Here is a 14509-nt window from a genome sequence, read left to right as displayed (position 1 = left end):
ACTTTTCCTCAAAAATGCCTACAGGGTTACACAATCTTGAAGATTCGGACCTGACTATTGCACTTGCAAACATTTTGGTCACATTCTAGAGCACTGTTACTTTCACAGCCTCAGTTTCACTTTCTGTCCCCTTCATTTATCCCCTATCTCTTATTCTCTCTGTTGCTCATGTCTTACTTGTCAATTATAATTGAATGGATGACTCATGAACATGGAAGTGGCTATTTAATTATATGTTTTTGGTTATCCTCTTTGATGTATTAGCACTGCATCTGTGTACTCTTGCTGTACACAAGTCAAGTGTTTGCTCATTTGTCAAACTAATCTCTTACACAAATGTTTTCATCAGTGTCGTGATCACAACAGAATACATTTGTTACCATTTATATGCATGCTTCATCTTGGTAAGACTGAGCAGGATTGTTGTAAAAAGCCCATTGCTCACATAAATAGATGGCTTTGGGAATGCTAATGAACTCTGTATCGCAAATGTGATCAGTCTCCCTGTCCGTTCCTCATGTCTGCATAAAGAGCAGTCTTTTTTTCCTGTATTCATCCAGGATTGGTGTAATGGTGCTGTCTGATTCCAGTCCACGCTTTCTGAAGAGAGAGCTCCTGTGAATTTGTATTTTGCGTCTGGCTCTGGGGCCTTTAGTGACATGAGAAATTAAGCAGAGCAGCCATGCATCCTGCGCCCAGCAAAAACTCCTTGGAAAAGGTCAAGCGCAAAGACTATGGGGGTTAACTCTACAAAAACGTTCCCAGATAGGAGAGCAGAGCGCTTGGCTCTCTGGAGCTTTGCAGATTTGTGGCTACGGTTGGAGCGGGCATAAGCACATTCTGAACACGCCTTAGCCCAGCTCTCAGAGATGTCAGCATGACTGGAAAGCTATAAAATTGCAGGAGCTCATTCTGATGACCAGCACTGATAGGACTGCCCCTGTTTAGAATTCACACACAGCCTCAGGATTGTGCTCCCTGTCCACCAGCTCTCCGTTCTGCTCATCGTTTCCCCTTTTCCTGACCCCTATTACCAGGGCTGTTGCAATCATTATAACTCCCATCTCCTTTTTTGTAAGATTTCCACCAGCAGAAAAATATCATATACTTATATTAATATATCTATATTTTTAGCCTTTCAGAAAATTAGTTTAATCAACAATAACATAGTAAATATTGCATCATATAACATTGTAAAAATGTATACTAGTGCCTTGCCATGATACTATATATACTACTTCAGAAGCTAAAGCTGCTAAACGCCACCTCCTTAAAAAATGAGATGATGATATTAAGCAAACGCTCTCTGCACATACTATATACATTCATCGAATACTTTCGCTTCAAACCAACTAAATCACTGCCTCAGCTTATTCAGAAATACTGGTTCGCTGGCTGAAACTTCTAAACGCCACTTCTCTTTGCCAGCAAAAGTTCACAGAACCAAGCAGAAGACGCAAATCGAATCATGATTTTCATACGGCTTTCTATTGGAGTTGCAAGTTTTTATCCTATTTAAAGAGATTTTTAACTAAACAAGATGAAGGATTATGTTGAAAAGGATGAACTTGTCGTAAACTGGTGGATGGAAACGCAGAGATGCGCATACATTGTTAAAATGCGCATAAAATCGTATGTAATTTTCTATGCACACTTTTTTTTTTATCCGATAAGAAAACATGCGCATAAACTATGATGGAAATGCATAAACTGAATAAATTCCTCAATGCACATCAAAAAAATCATGTGACTTTGCGATGTGATGGCATAACTGGACTAACCAGTGGACCAATCTCGTTGCACAGCATCTAAAATGTTATTTTGGTTATTCTGAAATGCCTGAAGATTCTGTAGTTAAAGTCTTTGGTATAATTCCCTCCCAGAACTCCCTTACACGACTACATTCCCAAACAGCAGCATCTGCCTCCAGACCTAAGATAACGCGTTTATAGTGTTTTGTTTTGCGGGCCAAGTAATTTATTGGTATTAATGAAAATTATTATATACAGTGGTTTCTCCCACTTTTCGTAGTGATATTTAGCGACAGTTTATCAGGAAGTGACGTTTTTGTTGGATGGAAACGGTGCTTTATTCACAAATGTTTTATGCCATATTCCAATTTTGCGCACAAGTTAAATTCGCAACTTTGGATGGAAACTCAACTACTGACAAAAGGAAACGTTGTCAACCTCATAATACCTGTTATAAGGCTAAAGAAAATCGTTACAGTGGCAACTTTCTTCTGCTGAACACAAAGGAAGATATTTTGAAGAAAATCAATAACCAAACAGTTAACTGGAAACATTGACTTCCATAGTAGGAAAAAAAAATACTATGGAAGTCAAGGGTTCCAGTTAACTGTTTGGTTATTGATTTTCTTCAAAATATCTTCCTTTGTGTTCAGCAGAAGAAAGAAATTCATACAGGTTTGAAACAACTTGAGGGTGAGTAAATGATGACAGGATTTTCATTTTGAAGGGAACTATCCCTTTAAACCAAGTCATACTTGTGAAAAGAGGCTGATATAATGTGTCCTCCCCCTCACATTTTTACGGATTGTTCCTACGCTCTTGACCGCCAACCATCCCTACCCCCCACATTTCAGTGACTATCATCATAATTGAAGCCCTGGCCTTTTGTGAGCCAATGGCAATGGCAAATGAGAGAGAAGCCAGTTGCTAGAATGACAGAGGTGAGGTGCTCTTTACTACCTGTAGTGGTCAGTGGCACATAGCTGCCAAGGTCACACACAGATATTCAAGCTCACACATGCGTGTGGATGCGCCAGTAATGTGGGCCAGCCTAATGGGATGTTTTCTGCACAGGCTGCTGGACTAATGAAAACAGATTCAATATGCCCCGTCAGAAATAACAGGCCATGTGTGCACGAGGCAGCAGGCATATAAAAGGACAGATTAGCCAGGACGGTCACTTAAAGAATTTCTGCCTGTATGTCATTCTGTATTCTCAAAGAGGGAGAAAAGGAGAGTGCTTGATCTCTGTCAGGAAGCATTTAGATCCCTTGCACAAACATAGTTTGACGTTATGGTGAGTTATATTGAGAGTGAAAGGGAGGCTTTTGTTGTTTGGTTGTGTAGTGGCTGAGGGTTTTATAAATTCAATTTAAACAGGCTCTTCTTGGGTCATGATGTGGTGTTGTCTGTAATCAATTCAGTTCTCTTTATTTCTGTCTTTCTCACACACACATGCAAACACACATTCATATTCATGCATATGAATTCATATTTATAGTCTTTCCAAATCAAATAAAATCTCTCCAACTGATGAATCATTCTGATCCTTATATAACATATAACATCAGACACGTTTAAATATTTTAATGTTTCGAAAAAAAATAATTACATACACACATATACAGTATATATATATATGTATGTGTGTGTATGTGTATATATGAAAAAGTAACGTGGAGAACTGTGGTATTATTGCAGCTTTGTTTCGTTTGTAGTTTCTTTTTGTTTCACTCCATCAGTCACTCAAGACTGTTTGTTCTGCCTAAGGTATTGATTTGATATTAGTACCAGAGGCTGATATTGTACCGAAGCCAAAATGTTTATATCGTTCCAACCCCTAATCAATAACCCTGTCTACTTTTCCAACTTTCACTATCATGATCTGTTTTCCCTCCAGTCAACGATATCCACAGCTACCCTGACGTGTTCCTTCCCGGTAGTGCGGTTCCAGTGGGCGCTCCGCAATCCTCCTCTGTCCAGACGGAACACAGCACAGGTGGGCGGGTGGGCGTTGAGGTCCGCAGGTCCAGTTTGACCAGCATGGACAGCCAGTTATCAGGCTGCTGGGAGAGCAGGCTTAGCGGCACCATCGCCAACAGTGAGTGGGCAGCGGGTGGGCGAGCTTCGGGCACAAAATTAAACTCTCACTAAGTTTATCTAAAGCTCTTTTATCTTTTCGTCAGACCTACTCTTTACTCCATACTGCACAAACCTCATAATTAAAAATGCTTTTTGCTCTCCAGCCAAGCAATGCAGTGTTAAGAGCTCGCTGTGCTGCCAAAAGACCTGCCGCAGTGTATTTAACCCTGTTTAAGTTGATCGTATCTCAGCTGAAGAGAAAGGACATAGTGGCAGTTATTAGTCTAATACATGGCAGTTTTATTTACACTGCTTTATGCTTACAAGACCTGGTACAATAGGGGCGAGTGTGCCTTTAAAAAAACAGACTTAAAAGTGGGGAAACAATAAATAAACCTTACTGACCTCAAACTTTTGAACTAAACTGTGTAAATGTATGTGTGTGTGTGATAGTCTCCAGCACATGGTGGGGGTCTAAGCGGTTGGATTATTCTCTGTACTGCCCGGACGTCCTGACGGCGTTTCCCACGGTGGCTCTGCCTCACCTGTTCCACGCTTCCTACTGGGAATCAACCGATGTGGTCGCCTTCCTTCTGCGACAGGTACATTCACAGCCAAGGTCCACTCAGATTTTGTACAACTGTATTTTGTTTTGTTTTATTGTGCATCTTTAAGGTCAAAGAAATGTAAATAACTTTTCAAAATCCCTGATTATTGTTCTCCTCGTGCCAGAGAACTCAAATTAGTACAACATTACAAGACTGTAGGAAGAAAGATTTTTGATACCCTGTTCTCAGAATTTCTGTCTGTCCTCTTACTGTCTGTCTGTTTCTCTTACTCATCCCCTTACTTCCTCTTGGTCTTTTGTGCTGGATATTTCGATTTACCCGAAGGGCTGTATCATATTCTAATATGCCTTTTTTATTCATATCAGCCGAACCTCTGGCTGAGAGACAAATAAATGTGGCACATCCTTCACTTTCAGAGACTTTTGAAGATCAAATCACCGATGTACTTCGTAATGCAGATGTACCCAGGCTTCACTTCAGAGTGTCAAATGCAAATGGCACCTCTTATTAAATTCGTTCTTAAGAAGATGTCTCGGCACAGGTGGAGAGGAAGTAGTAAATTTAGGCAAATCATAGACCAATCTATCTTTCTGAATGCAGTTCCTTCATAATTGTCTTTGCCTGCATGAAAGAGACATAGAGCTGACAAGAGTTCCAGCTGCAGTGTTCGTTTTAGGTGTCACGCCAGATAGTGTTGTTATCTATGTGCAAAGTTTGTGCTTTGGTTTCATGTTTTATGTATTTAGTCTAATATGTTTGTGTTAACTCTCCTTAGCGTATTATGTGTTCCTCAGGGCCTAAGAAAGCTATTATTGTAGACACAATTATGACATAATCAAGTCATTACACACCACTTATACATTTAGATAAGTCTCGCTGAAGTGTGTAGAGTCATTCAGAGATTTGAATATGGGTCATTTAGTAAGAGAAATTAGGGGTTTTTATCCATTTATGGTCACTTCAAGCAACGTGACAATGTTATTTTACTAATACAAATTCTAAAGATTTTTAGTTTTCATCTGAATTTTTGTCATTTTTGTTATGTGCTTTTGACATTTTTATTAGTTTTTGTTCAATCTAATATTTATTAAGGTTCATTTCAGTCAGAGAGAAAAAAAATAATGGTTTAATGTTTAGTTAACAATAAAAACATTGACATGAGACTTGCAGCTTGTCATGTGATTTATACACTCACCTAAAGGATTATTAGGAACACCTGTTCAATTTCTCATTAATGCAATTATCTAATCAACCAATCACATGGCAGTTGCTTCAATGCATGTAGGGGTGTGGTCCTGGTCAAGACAAACTCCAAACTGAATGTCAGAATGGGAAAGAAAGGTGATTTAAGCAATTTTGAGCGTGGCATGGTTGTTGAGCGTGGCACCGGGTACCACTCATCTCCACTACAAATAGGAAAAAGAGGCTACAATTTGCACGAGCTCACCAAAATTGGACAGTTGAAGACTGGAAAAATGTTGCCTGGTCTGATGAGTCTCGATTTCTGTTGAGACATTCAGATTCAGAGAGAGTCAGAATTTGGCGTAAACAGAATGAGAACATGGATCCATCATCCTTGTTAACACTGTGCAGGCTGGTGGTGGTGGTGTAATGGTGTGGGGGATGTTTTCTTGGCACACTTTAGGCCCCTTAGTGCCAATTGGGCATCGTTTAAATGCCACGGCCTACCTGAGCATTGTTTCTGACCATGTCCATCCCTTTATGACCACCATGTACCCATCCTCTGATGGCTACTTCCAGCAGGATAATGCACCATGTCACAAAGCTCGAATCATTTCAAATTGGTTTCTTGAACATGACAATGAGTTCACTGTACTAAAATGGCCCCCACAGTCACCAGATCTCAACCCAATAGAGCATCTTTGGGATATGGTGGAACGGGAGCTTCGTGCCCTGGATGTGCATCCCACAAATCTCCATCAACTGCAAGATGCTATCCTATCAATATGGGCCAACATTTCTAAAGAATGCTTTCAGCACCTTGTTGAATCAATGCCACGTAGAATTAAGGCAGTTCTGAAGGCGAAAGGGGGTCAAACACAGTATTAGTTTGGTGTTCCTAATAATCCTTTAGGTGAGTGTATTTCTGCAGCATCACTAAAATCTCATTGTTCCTACCACCTGCTCCACATAGCTGTATATTAAACAATTAAATATATTCTGATTGGCTGTGACTGTCATTTGAACGGAAAAAATATCACTTGGTTCTTGTCTTATGATGGGTCTGGTTTAGGATTCAGTGTCACCTGTATTCAGTTAGCGCATTCCCTGACAGTCTGCATACAATATAAACAACTTCATCAAAGTCAAAGATTGACATAATTTATGTCCTCAAATGTAGCTTTCATCTCACATTCAGCAAATCCTCAAGCCTTAAGAGTAACACGAAAGACTAGTAAACATGATCCCTTGATACGGCTCAAATGTTGCAGCAGCAAAGTCGTTTCATCTACACCCGAATCCACTGAGTGAACTTTTCGTGAAATACCAGAGGTCATAAAAACGCTTTTGATTGTTGGTGTATTTCTCATAGTAGCAAGTTATGTTGCTGCAGGAAACAGAAAAAAAAAGACGATGAAGTTTTTATACCTGCACTTTGATTCAATCAGACCTGCTCAGTTGCAGCATTTAAAGAATGCTTTGTTGTTTATCCTTAGGAAAATAGCATTTCTTATTATCTGCGCTTGGATGGAAAATGATTACAGCTTGACTTGTCATTCCTTAAGAAAAAAGGACTATACTGCTGATTCATAGTTGGATTTAACACATTACTACACATTTTAACCAACACTGTACTTGAGTTGAATAATTACACTATTATCCTTTCAGAGCTGCTTTACAACAAAATATGAATGAATTCATATTTGATGAAGTTTGCATCATTGATACTGTTGTTTTCCTTATAACTGTGAAGCTGCTTTGAAACAGTCTGTATTGTATAAAGCACTATATAAATAGATGACTTGACATTTTACTGTCCATTTTGAATAATTTCTATCCAAGTATAATGTGTAGTACTACTATAAGCATTTTGTTGTCTAACATCTCTGCATCTGGCTTAACCAGTGGTGTACATTTAGGGTGGGATTATATGTTTGTCCAACCAAGGGCAAGCAAGAAACTTATTACCTATTGAAAAACAATTGCAATTGCTGTGTGGCGTTTCTAGTGCCGCAAAAATTACACACTTCACCTTTAGTCTCCCTTAGAGGTTAAACAGCCTCTTGATGACAGTAATGGTTGGTTGCTAATATATGTGTGATTGATTGACAGGTGATGCATTGTGACTATGCGAAAGCCCAAGAGACAGACAACTCTGACTCCGCCCCATTCTCCCCTTCAAGCCCAAGAGAGAAGTGGCTACGCAGACGCACGCACGTCAAGCTTAGGGTAAGGACAAACACGGCCATACTGACAAAAACACACCCTCACATGCATTGGAAGATCTCTTGGACCACTTGGAAGTGACCACTTGGAAGATAAATAATAAAGAAAGAAAGATCTCCAAACACCATTAAGCTTTGCTCTTTAGCCCAGGCCTGCTGATGACGTGATGCAAGATCAACCTTTTCTTCATTATAAGTGTCTGTTGTGATTAATTGTAGACCTCTGTGCATGAAATCTGCTGAGTAAGGCCAGCCATCAGTTAGATGTCAATGTGATTGAAGTATCTGTTTGCAGCAGTGTCATCTTTATTAAGAGGTAATATTTGACCCTTAGAATTGATTTTCAGAAGCTAATATGTGGAAATATTGTTTTTCTAGCCTTAAATTGCACTGCATGATATATTGATACTATATTGCTTATCGTCTGATAGGTTTTTTTTATTGTGTCTGTCAATGTTGGATCCTTATTGCAATGTAACAGAAGTAGCTGCAGATAGTTTTTTATCATATTGTGACACACATCCAAGTGAAATTGATTACTGAATAAGAAAAATTGAGACAAATCTGAATGAGCTTGCAGACGATTGTAAAGAAATGTGAGGAAGTGATTGGAAAAGTCTGGCATACGTTAATAGTTCAATAATAATAGTTCAAATCAATAGTTCAAATAATCCATTTATGATTAAAAAATTATAAGATCAGAATTAAAAAATGTTTTAACTTACAGATGATTGGTTCACAAATGCATTTAGAAAATAGAAAGGGTAAATTTCCATTTCTTGCCAACTTAAAATGGTGCATTAAAATGATTTATCTGAATTGTTAGTGTTTTATTTTTTTAATTCATTTAAGAAATACTCTGAAATATTTTAAATTTTTTATATTTAATATTTTATTTTTAGAATATTATCGGCCATGGCATACAAATATTTATCAGCTTATCGATATGCGGCAGAATTTTTATTTCAGTGCTTAATTTAAAATAATTGGCTGGTCTGAGTGTCAGATTGTAAAGTATACTTCTCTGCTGTCAATGTAGATTTGGTAATAGCTGTTTCGATTTGGGACGTTTTTTGGCCCCTACATTTAAATATTCAGAGCTTTTACAGTATGTCCCTTTCAATGGCATTTTCACCCCGGAGCCCAGATTAATTTCAGACTCTGGTCTGCAGACAGTCGTACACTCACACTCATATCACTCAAGTAAAAATGTGGACTGCAGCAGAGTCCTGACATTGTAGAAGAACTAAAAATATCCCCTCTGCCAATGCTTTGAGTTTCTCAAATGCAGCACAATAGCTCAGTGTGTGTGGGCAGAAATCTGTGCTTTACAAAAATAAGCATCACAGCCGACCTTGATTTAGTGCTCGGAGGCACATCAACACAATTACCTAACAGTGCTGTTGAAAACTAGTGCCTGTGCAGGCTTACTTGGGTATGTGTTAGGCTTATGTTCAAAAGAACCCGCCATAACAGTTCTTCCCAGTCCTTCACTGAAATTAAGTATAGCTTGCAGAAACACTTCTGTGTGTTATCGCCGCTACCTTTTCTTTTCACAGGGAATGGTGTTTTGATCACTCAGGACCTTGATCTGAAATTGCATGTATTTCTTCCGCCCGCTGAGCCCTTCTCAATGCGCTGATGGCCTCAATAGAGTTTGATCAGAGCTCTTGCTAGCCTTTCAAAGGTGTTTCTATGCGGTCGTGTTGTTTTCGAAAGACTCTCCTGATTCTGTTGTGAGAATGTCTTTATCCACTTGTGCATTTGTGTATATATGCTGCATCATTTTGGCTCAGTGAACGACCTGCAAGGCATCAAGTTGGCACCAACCTGAATCCATGCTTTTCCTACATAGCAACATGCTCCTATGTTGGATCAGTCTTGTGTCTGAAGATCCACTCAGGTGTGTCACCAGCACATATTTATTGGCAGTGTGTGCACATCGCACCAGTATGTGTCTGTTTGGATAGCCCATCAAATGGCAATCATGTATAGGCCCATGCCAAGATGATTTATTGACTGACTTGATCAATATGCAAATGGATGCAAGCTGGGTAATGTTTAACCGCTTCATTAAATGATAAATCTGCACAATCAGTCTCATTAGCTTGTGTGGTCTAATTATTTACTGGGCTGTACAGCTCTGTGTGGACTCATTCCATGCCAACATGATAGCATAATATTAACAAAGTCACAGTACTTAGCTTCTCATCCTAAAGTGACCATGCTAAGTAGTTATTTTTTAAAGTGACATTCACACTAACATGACCAAATGACCTGAAATGATTAATTTACAAAGAGAGTTGGCGATTTCTGGTTGTCAATGTTTACATGACATGTTAACTTTAGCTAATATTTTTTAGGGGGGCTTGCTAATTCAAGTATCAGTATGACGATGTCTCGTGCATAGAGTATTAGTTTTACTGTAATAGCTGGTATGTGAGTGGGACGTTTAAGACGTGCTTATGGGGGAAGCTTTGTGAATTCAGACGCCGTCTCAAAGTCTTGCCTTTGCTCTATAAAGCGGCAGAGTTAAAGCTTCTTGTGTTTATCTTCCTCTCTATGTTTGTCTGCTTCCTTTGCTGGCATGAAGGTGACTGCGGACAGTTATTTTCAGGATTTGCATAGCTCTGTCTTTTGCTTGCTTTAATTTCACATTTCACACTCAGCAGGGGCTGTAGGATTTATCTTCACTGGGCTCTGTGTGAACAGCGTTATCATTAAAATGAAATGTATTGAAGAAGGGAAGGATTAGAGTATGACACCCTCTTTTGGAAGGACTTTGTACTGCATACTTATGAAACTGCCCCTCTCTCTTTTCCCCCCATCTATCAATAATGGTGCAAGGCATTAATGGTGTATTATTAGTGTCATTTACTCTTATTTTGGCAAATGATAAAACATTTTTAAAAGCAGAGACAACCATATATCTCCACTTTCTGTCTGCAGAATGTCACTGCCAACCACAGAGTCAATGATGTCATTGCAACTGAGGACGGGCACCAGACCCTGGTTGGTCGTTTTATGTATGGTCCTCTGGATATGGTAACCCTGACCGGTGAAAAGGTGAGAAAGCACTGGTCCACTATCTGTCAATATACATTCAAACAAGCTATTTGCATGCATAAATTTCATTGTTTTTTTTTTTGAGGATTTATTTTTTATAGTGCAACAGTTCTCTAAAGCACTGGCACTTCAACCCCAAGTTGATACTACGATAAAATCATGCTCCCTTACCAGGATCATTTACAGTATCAGTACTCACTCTATTCTCTGGAAGAGCACTTGCACCTTATGATAGTATGTGGCTGTGTAGGTAAACAGTTAGAATCAGGGATGCGTCAATACGGAAAGTATTCATTATTTACATTTTGAAGCCAATAACTAAAATATTGGCCATCTTGGCGAAGTTCTAATGTAAACATTATCGTTATACTTTAAAAGGTTGGAAAATAAATCTAATATTGTTGTTAAAATATCTATTTATGTTGTAAATATTAATCAAAGCAATATTGAAAAGGAAAACAAAACAAAACCACTTCTCTTTATTTAATTCTGAATGATTTTTAATTACTGTACAATTTAATGTTATTGAATACTTGAATACTGCATGACATACAGTTTATATAAATGCTGTTCTTTTTTAACTTTTTATTCACATTGATAAATCTGTTTCCAACATTGATAATAAATCAGCACATTAGAATGATTTCTGAAGGATTATGTGACACTGAAGACTGGTGTAATGATCCTGAAAATTCAGCTTTGCATCATAGAAATAAATAATATTTTAAAGTATATTAAAATAGTAAACCATTATTTAAAATTGTAATAATATTTCACAATATTAGTGGTTTTTTTCACTTATTTTTAATCAAATAAACACAGGCTTGATAAGCATAAGAGACGTCTTTCAAAAACACCAAACTTTTGACCAGTACTGTATATTATATAATATTAATATGAACATAATATTTGCACTTAATAAACTAAATATTTACACTACTATTAGAAGGTTTGAGGTCAGGATTATTTAATGAATTGAAAGAACTGCATTTGTTTGAGATCTTTTGTAACAATATAAATGCCTTTACTGTTACTTTTAGTAAATTTAATGCGTCTTTGCTTAATAAAAGTATTAATTTCTTCTAAAAGAAATCTGAATGACCCCAAACTTTTGAACGGTGTAGTATATTAATATTTAACTTGCCAAATAAAGAGTACTTTGAATAGCAAAATAAAGTTTTCAGTGGTATCAAAATTGACATTTTGACTACTGAAATTTGGGTGTCGTGACAACCCTAGTATGCCTCAATAATCTCCCTCCATCTCATTCGCTCCTTCTCACTGTCTTTTTCTTTGTTGTTTTGTCTCTCAGGTCGATGTGTACGTGATGACCCAGCCACAGTCTGGGCGCTGGGTGCACTTAGACACTGAGGTGACCAACAGCAGTGGCAGGGTGACCTACACCATTCCCAAAACCAAAAAGCTGGCCGTGGGAGTCTACCCCATTAAAATGGTTGTCAAGTAAGTCAATGGGACTCTGAAGATTACTTTTAATGTATCCAAAAGGGCTGTATCTCAAGGTTGTCTCAGCGGGGATAATTTGCGAGGATACCAAGCAGCGTTCAATTGGCACTCGTAAAACTCTCACCCTGAGGGCTGAAGGAGAACAACTCCTCGTTGTTAAATTGATCTCGGGTTTGATCAAGAGCCGGATCTTGGTTGTCCTCGCACTTCATGTCTCTCTTTCCTCGCAGGGGTGACCAGACGAGCGCAGAGGCCTTCCTGACGGTGTTGCCACGGGGGATGGAGTGTGTCGTCTTTAGCATCGACGGTTCATTTGCCGCTAGCGTCTCTATTATGGGCAGTGACCCTAAAGTACGGCCCGGAGCTGTGGATGTGGTCAGGTAACAAATTCACTTGGTGGCTTTGTGTGTAAATGTGTGTGAGAGAGAATCTATGCTTTCATTTCATGCCATAGCGATATTGAAAAGAACTGGCCTGCCTGTGAAACACAATTGGATTTCATTTAATAGACAGATAGGGAAGTGCTGATACCAGATATCAGATGGGGTTTGGGATTCACAAATGGACAATCTTGGGTTGTTTCCCAGACTGTCCTTGGGCAAATTTACTGCTTTGTCAAATGCAATCTGTTGTTGGAGGACCAGGCGCTATGACTGTCCTGAAATCAGTCCCCAAATCATGGGGTTGTGCAAAGGGTAAATGATAGTATTTTGCATGCAGGCACTGGCAGGACCTGGGCTACCTGATCATTTACATCACTGGCCGTCCAGACATGCAGAAGCAGAGGGTTGTGTCCTGGCTGTCTCAACACAACTTCCCCCAGGGAATGATCTTCTTTTCAGAGGGGTTGGTGCACGACCCACTTCGCCAGAAAACCATCTTCCTCAGGAACCTGGTGCAAGAGGTAAATCTGTCTGCTGTCATCTATTCCTGTTCTGCAGTACTTTTTTGAACTATATATGAATGAAACTATACTATATATGGCTGTGTTGTAGGTGTAAGTGTTTCTATAAATGGGTACACTAGACTTTGAGAAATGTGCTTTGAATCATAACGTCTTATTATGTACACTGTGGAAAATGAACAGGAAGCCAAGCAGGATGTAAATAAAAAGCTGAATTTAACCATTGCTCAATGAGGGATTAAAATGAGGGTGTCAATTTGATTATTGTTTAATTCAGTGGTTCTCAACTCCAGTCCTCGGGACCCGTTGCTCTGCACATTTTGTATGTCTCTCTTGTCTGACACACTCAGTTCAGTTCATGGAGTCTCTCCTAATGAGCTGATGATCTGGTTCAGGTGTGTTAAATAAGGGAGACAAACAAAATGTGCAGATCAGCGGGTCCCGAGGACTGAAGTTGAGAACCACTGGTTTAATTAACCATCTTTCCAATTTCATATTATATAGATTTTGTGATTTTATCAAAAATAAGAGTTAAAAAAGAACCAGCTAATACATCAAAACATCACAGATTTCATCAAAAACATTTCTAATACTTAGTGGTGTTTTTGCTGTTGTCTTGCCACCAAAAACGATGTCACTTGCTGGAGGATGATGTCATTGAGGAACTTGCTTTTGGTAGGTAGACTAACATGAAAGAAAGTGAAGTTGAGGACCTATATTTTTAAAAATTAATTACCAATTAAAACAGTTTTCTTCAGAAAACATGCATTGATTTTAAATATTGTAATTTAAGAAACACCTTAATTGTTTATTAAATTGCCAGATTTTCATGTCAAAAGCACCTGACAAAATGGCAGAATTGGAAACATCCATTAAAACCAGTGAGATTATTTAAAATTCAGTTTTTGGGCTTATTGTGTTTGGGATTAGTTAAAAAAATTTTTAAAGAAATGAATACTTTTATTTAGCAAGAACACATTAAATTGATGAAAAGTGACAGTAAAAACATTTATAATAAATAAACACTGTTCTTTTGAACTTCTATACATTAAAGAACCCCCTGAAAATTCTGTCTCAGTTTCCACAAAAAAATATTAGGCAGTAGAGCAATTTTTTAACATTAAAAATAGTAAGAAATGTTTCTTGAGCATCAAATCAGCCTATTAGAATGATTTCTGTAGGATCATGTGACACTGAGAATAAGTTCTCATAACTTCTTGCAAAAAAATGTACAGACACCAATCTTTTGAACAACAGTGTATATTA

At 38.3% G+C, this 14509-nt stretch overlaps 1 protein-coding gene across 1 annotated transcript in view; it reads left to right on the top strand.

The window, feature by feature from the left end:
- pitpnm3 (PITPNM family member 3) overlaps nt 1-14509 on the top strand; it is a 91191-nt gene that overhangs the window by 72098 nt on the left and 4584 nt on the right. Inside the window, exons 11-17 of the mRNA XM_081370690.1 lie at nt 3652-3852; nt 4287-4435; nt 7697-7813; nt 10759-10875; nt 12188-12336; nt 12570-12719; nt 13060-13243. Coding sequence (XP_081226816.1) covers nt 3652-3852; nt 4287-4435; nt 7697-7813; nt 10759-10875; nt 12188-12336; nt 12570-12719; nt 13060-13243 — 1067 coding nt within the window. The remainder of the gene's footprint in view (nt 1-3651; nt 3853-4286; nt 4436-7696; nt 7814-10758; nt 10876-12187; nt 12337-12569; nt 12720-13059; nt 13244-14509) is intronic.

This window comes from Scardinius erythrophthalmus (assembly GCF_964197995.2).
Source record: "Scardinius erythrophthalmus genome assembly, chromosome: 7".
Taxonomy (NCBI): Eukaryota; Metazoa; Chordata; class Actinopteri; order Cypriniformes; family Leuciscidae; genus Scardinius; species Scardinius erythrophthalmus.
The sequence above is the reverse complement of the archived record's forward strand: the minus strand, read 5'-3'. Positions and strand labels throughout refer to the sequence as shown.